This window comes from Theropithecus gelada, chromosome 13 (genome assembly GCF_003255815.1).
Source record: "Theropithecus gelada isolate Dixy chromosome 13, Tgel_1.0, whole genome shotgun sequence".
NCBI lineage: Eukaryota > Metazoa > Chordata > Mammalia > Primates > Cercopithecidae > Theropithecus > Theropithecus gelada.
The window spans coordinates 68332234-68338531 of NC_037681.1; the positions used below are offsets into that span (position 1 = coordinate 68332234).

General features: G+C 37.7%; 1 protein-coding gene across 2 annotated transcripts in view; it reads right to left on the minus strand.

Moving 5' to 3' along the window:
• The window catches only part of FBXO11 (F-box protein 11), a 100978-nt gene that overhangs the window by 1381 nt on the left and 93299 nt on the right, over positions 1–6298 (minus strand). For both annotated transcript variants that reach the window (XM_025405878.1, XM_025405879.1), the window contains exons 17-22: positions 5387–5463; positions 4834–4977; positions 1932–2042; positions 1232–1339; positions 799–907; positions 22–120 (exon numbers count right to left, since the gene is read on the minus strand). In XM_025405878.1, the coding sequence (XP_025261663.1) occupies positions 22–120; positions 799–907; positions 1232–1339; positions 1932–2042; positions 4834–4977; positions 5387–5463 (648 nt within the window). The remainder of the gene's footprint in view (positions 1–21; positions 121–798; positions 908–1231; positions 1340–1931; positions 2043–4833; positions 4978–5386; positions 5464–6298) is intronic.

The following is a 6298-nucleotide window of genomic DNA, read 5'->3' on the forward strand; positions in this document are numbered from 1 at the left end:
GCAAGCAAGTATGCTACATACCTATCATGTCTAATAAACTCTACATCATGTCCCTGATGGCACTTCTTAATGCAGTTCACACATATGGCATTTCGATCTGTGGTGTTACAAGTATGACATCTAAAAAGCAAAAGCTTAAATTACTTTTCTCAAACATGTCATTAATGCAAAACAACATTCCATTCTGTTTATATATTACCCTATGACCTTTGGCTTTAAGAGGACCAAAACAAAATTCTTTGTGGCTCCAGCCCAGATTAATTCTGAAAAGGAACTTTAATGGAATAAGTGATTTTCCTGTCTTTGTCTTCTGAGGGAAGAGGGATGATTTGTAAGTTGTATAAAGGCAGTTCTTTCCACTTTAAAAGCCTCTCAAATCTTTCTGGGCTGAATCAATTTGGAGGAGTGAAGAGTCAAAACTGTCATGGTGATTGGGATATATCAAACACTTGACATCTTTACCCTGAAATTTGTAGGAAAACAATACATTACACAACATAAGTTACATGACATCAGTTACTGTAGTATTAGGTTTTTCCAGTTATGGTCTTTGTTTTGTTTTGTAGAGACAGGGTCTCCCTATGTTGCCCAGGCTGGTTTAGTGCTAGGATTACAGGCATAAGCCACCACGCCTAACCATAGTTACAGTCTTAAACACACGATATTTAAGTAGATTGATTATAAAATTTTCAGTTATAGTCTCAACACTGGCAAATAGCCAAAAATGCTAGGCACTGCTAATTTAAAAAGGAAATCAGTCTTCCTCTTTTCAGGACTCACAATATATTTCTAAGTTACCTGTAGAAATCATGCATGGGATAGCTGGTATAACTTGATATTTTATATAAACATTGGCCTCTACTAACAGCCTTTTCTATGGCATCTTGATTGTTCATTATTTTGTTATCTGTAATAAAAAAGAGTAAGTAAAAATCCAGAGGACTGTTAATATTTTAAAAACTAAAGATTACAGGATTATTCTAACAGAAGAGCCACTATTTTTAAGAGCTTTAAATGAAGCTAACCAATGAATTGTAAGAAATCAGCTAAGAATAGAATTTTCCTTGTATAAGATACTTCAACCATTTAGAACCAAAGCTCTGTTTCTTTCAAAATCTCTTAAATTGTTGCTAACTTGGGGAGTGACATAAGGAATCAAGTTATAAAACGGCCTCTGATATCTTTCATGGCGTACTGCATATATTTATAGGTATAACAGACTCCAACATACCTTTCATTGTCACATTAACACCAGATGCTAAAAATAAGCCTCCAAATCGGTTGTTAAAAATCTGATTGCCTTCTAGTGTTGCAGTTGCGTGATTTGTAATTTCAATACCTGAAGTAAAATTTACAAACAAGTAGATACATCACTTTATACTGCTTCTTATAAACCTGAAATTAGCATGCAAATGTAAACTGGTTCTTTTATAAAAGTACATTAACCCTCAATGTCTACTGAATAAAATGTAGATACTTATTTCAACCACCAACAGTAACATTCACTTATCGATTATGGTCAAAACCGCAATTTCGCACTAGCCTGTCTTAAATACATGATACTTGGATTTCATTTGCATCCATTTTAACATCTGTGTTTCTGTTGCAGACTTAAGTTGGTAAATTCATCTGAAGAACTGAATTTATCTGTATTCCTAGTGGTAATACAAGCCTGCATTTATTCTATCCCAATAAATGTTTCACAATCATGACTAAGCAATAACAGCAATATTTCTTAGGAGTCTGGCTTATAGTAGAAGAATCCAGAACCTGATTAGGTGCTCTCGTAAGTGAATGAATAAATAGGCATTCAGCCACTTCAGCAGCACACTTTACATATTTTAGTTAATAAGCAAAACAATGAATATACTCCACATCAAACACTTTGCAGAACTATATATAAGCCACAGGTAAGAAAAGAAAATACAAACCTGCAGCAAATCCATCAAATATTCTGTTTTTCCTTAAGATTGGATGACTATTAGTGCTGATGAGAACACCTGCTTGAGCATTCCTGAAAATATCATTTTCTTCAAGGAGACCTATAATAAAATATTTCCTTAGATTAAGGCTAATGCATATAACAGACTCTACTAGCGTTTTTGGGGGTATTTAGGTTTGCTTTTAGTTTCTTATTTAACTGCATTGTAAAATTCACAGGGCTATTTTTTCAGCCAAAAACAGTTTATTATCAGAGGTATTAAGGATCTAACAAAATTGCTAAAATGACAGGTAAGAGCATTGTGACCAATCTGCCATCTCCATGATAGCAGGGACCATGTCCAAGTTTACTCACCACTTCATCTTCAGTGCCAGGTACACAGTTGATTCTCAATGAGTATTGCTGAATTAAAGTTAATTCCTTTGAAATATTTCTAGAACCTCTGTATCCTCTGTTTTTAGCTCAGGCAAGCAAGCCCTTATTTCTGGCCTTTATTACTATAATCATTTCCTGATGAGTTTCCTTTATTCCAGTTTCATCTGCTGCATAGTTCCCAGTCACTTAACTACAACTCCTATCTTGCCTTTCTCTCTAACAAACTACTTCCAGAATAAAGTTTAACATCACCTTGCCTTTCAAAATATCCCTCCTACTTGTTTGTCTTAATGTGAGACATGGTTTTATTTCTGTAGACATGTGACCCCTCTGGTATTTCACATTACTGACCTAAACTTTCCCCTGGATGAGTGGGAAAAATCTGACTCAGGGACTTCTTGGGGTCCATTCTGTTCACTCTCTGGGTATTAATATTTCTGGGTTCTGTCTCTCTCATTTCCCTCTGCATACTCTTTGGGTGATCTTACATCTTGCAACTATTACATACACACTGTTGCTTTTTTATTTTTGAGACAGTCTCACTCTGCCACCCAGGCTGGAGTGCCATGGTGCGATCTTGGCTCACTGCAACCCCCGCCTCGGGGTTCAAGCAATTCTGATTCAGCTTCCCAAGTAGCTGGGATTACAAGCACCTGCCACCACACCTGGCGATTTTTTTTTTTTTTTTTTTGGTATTTTTAGATTTCACCATGTTGGCCAGGCTGGTCTCAAACTCCTGACCTCAAGTGATCCACCCACCTGGGCCTCCCCAAAGTGCTGGGATTACAGGCATGAGCCACTACACCCAGCCACTGTTGCTAATTCTTATATCTATTCATTTAGCTTAGTATAATTAATCACATTCTGATCATAACCAATTTGGATATTCCAGAAGACAACCTTGGATTCAATGTTGAAAAACTGACCTTACTGTTTTCCAGAAACCATCTCCTATATAACTTACCTCAGTGAAAGGTAGTCACCCAAATCAGAATCCCAAGTATCCATCATATTTCACTTTTCTTTCAACCCCCATATTAAATCAATGACCCAGTCCTGTTGGTTCCACCCTTTTTATAGAGATAGGGTCTTGCTATATTGCCTAGGCTGGTCTTCAACTCCAGACTCAAGTGATACTCCTACCTTAGCCTCTGGAGCAGCTGGAAGTACAGGTGTGAGCCACTGTGCCCAGCTGGTTCTGTCCTTTTAAATATCATTAACATGTCCCACCACCCCCAACCTTTTCATACCCTTATGCTATCATTTTAGTTTAGGCTCTCATTATTTATTGCCTGAGTTATTCCAAGCCCCTGTCTCTAATCTTGATTATTTTCACTACAACCTCAAGTGCTATTGCTAAAATGGAGTCCAAACTCCTTACTGCATATAGAAAACCTCATGATTTGGGCCTTGCCCCTTCTCTAGCCTCAACTTTCAGTACCTCTTCCCTTGTGTTCAATTTCCTCTAGACTTGTTTACAATGTGTTCCACTCCATCACACTATACATTTTATGGATGTAGTGCTGTTTCATATAGCATTCTATCTCTAGCATCTGTATGACAGTGGTTGGTACAGAGATTTTAAATCAGTATTTAAAGAATAAAAGTGAAATAACATCTGGAATGGTCTGTTCACCTCTCCCAAACCCATTTACCAGTAAATATCTACTCATTTTTCAAGACAGCTCAAAAGTGATTTGACTTGCATGAACCATTTCTCAACACCTTGCAAATAAACCATTCTGTATTGTGTCTTCACTATATTTTGTAAAAACTATCTGAGATATGTTACTTCACTGAATCACTAGATTATAAGCTCCTGGAGAGTCTGTCAATGGATCATCACTGCTTGGTTGTAGTATTAAATTTTGTTCATTAAATCTTGGTATGTTAGAGTAATAACTAGCTATTCTATGTAAGATAGGTACAAATGTTGGGTTATTGACATTTCAGGAACAGTGACAGATTTGCATTACGGCAGCTCTGTGAATCTCTGTATACATGCCTCTGTAAGGGGCAGCCACTATGGAACTTTTGCCTTAATGCAAAGTGAGTTGACCTTTATGAATACCAAACCAGGCACATCTTGGCTTCATTAATTCCATTCGCCAACAAACACAGGTGAAAGCAGTTACAAAAGCAATACCCGTTTACTAAAGACATTTTCAAATATTTACAAATCAATTAATTTCTCACACCTATTTCTATAACTTGACTTTGAAGTTTATTATAATCATATTACTATTCTGAATAAAAGGTCCAGAGAATGTAAACAAATTCTATCTTTAAAAAGGCTTACTGACAACTGCAGACTCAAAGTGGCTACAAAAGGAAAAGTATTGTAAACATTTGTCTCTTAACACTAGGCACTATCTCCTAAACCAGCTCAACTTGATAACGAAAAAGACTTGAGATTCACTCATTTATAACTTAGTTAGCAATGTCATTGATCATTAGAGATATGGAAGAATAATGGAAAATTGGATTTTTCACTAATGCAAAATTAACAACAATACCTCGACCCCCATTAAATATACAGATGCCACCATCTCTTCCATCATGGATTTTATTTCTTCTTAGTGTAGGATTACTATCTGTCTTAATCCAGACTCCAGCCATTGCATTGTCAAATATTTCATTGTCTTCTATACAGCCTAGACCTATAAATGCAAAAATGTAGGTTATCTAGAAGGTATATTTCTTTCTTTTTTTCTTTTTTTTTTTTTTTGAGAGGGAGTCTCACTCTGTTGCCAGGCTGAGTGCAGTGGCGCGATTTCGGCTCACTGCAACCTCCGCCTTCCGGGGTTCAAGCGATTCTCCTGCCTCAGCCTCCCGAGTAGCTGGGAATACAGGCATGTGCCACCATGCCCAGCTAATTTTTGTAATATTTAGTAGAGATAGGGTTTCACCATGTTGGCCAAGCTGATCTTAAACTCCTGACCTCAGGTGATCCACCCGTCTCGGCCTCCCAAAGTGCTGGGATTACAGGCGTGAGCCACCGTGCCCGGCCTAGGAAGTGTATTTCTAAAGCCTATTAACACAGAGAAAAAGATGACAGATAAAACATACCAGAATTATAAACCAGAATTCCACCATTCTGTCCTCCCCAGATTTTGTTGCGTCTAATTTTGGGGTTGCTTCCAGTCCTGTGAGTAGAATAGAAAATAGTATCATTTCAATAGCTTCTACTCCCATATCCTCATGTTACGTGAGGTAAACAGTGGAGAAATCCACGTAAGTCATATAGTAAGAATTAACTATGCAATAGAGTCCTTCAAGATGCCCTAAGAAGAAAGTGGTTTAATTTTGCTTAATCCTGTATTTCCCACAGAACATACTTTACTACAGATTATTATTATAGAGTTTCCTAACATGTAAACTAAATGGGGTTATATTAAGTGACTTATATATTCCCCTCATATGTAAAATGAAGGAATGAATTACAGGCATACCTTGGAGATAATTGCAGGTTCCGTTCCAGACCACCATAATAAAGCGAGTATGGCAATAAAGAGAGTTGCACAAATTTTTTGGTTTCCTAGTGTGTTTACATTATATTGTAGTCTATTAAGTATGCAATAGCATTTCATTAAAAAAAAGTACATACCCTAACTTAAAAATACTTTATTCCTAAAAATGCTAATAATAATCTGAGTCTTCAGAGAGTTTAACAAAAAAAAAAAAAAAAAGGCCGGGCGCGGTGGCTCAAGCCTGTAATCCCAGCACTTTGGGAGGCCGAGACGGGCGGATCACGAGGTCAGGAGATCCAGACCATCCTGGCGAACACGGTGAAACCCCGTCTCTACTAAAAAAAAATACAAAAAACTAGCCGGGCGAGGCGGCGGGCGCCTGTAGTCCCAGCTACTCGGGAGGCTGAGGTAGGAGAATGGCGTAAACCCGGGGGGCGGAGCTTGCAGTGAGCTGAGATCCGGCCACTGCACTCCAGCCTGGGCGACAGAGCGAGACTCCGTCTCAAAAAAA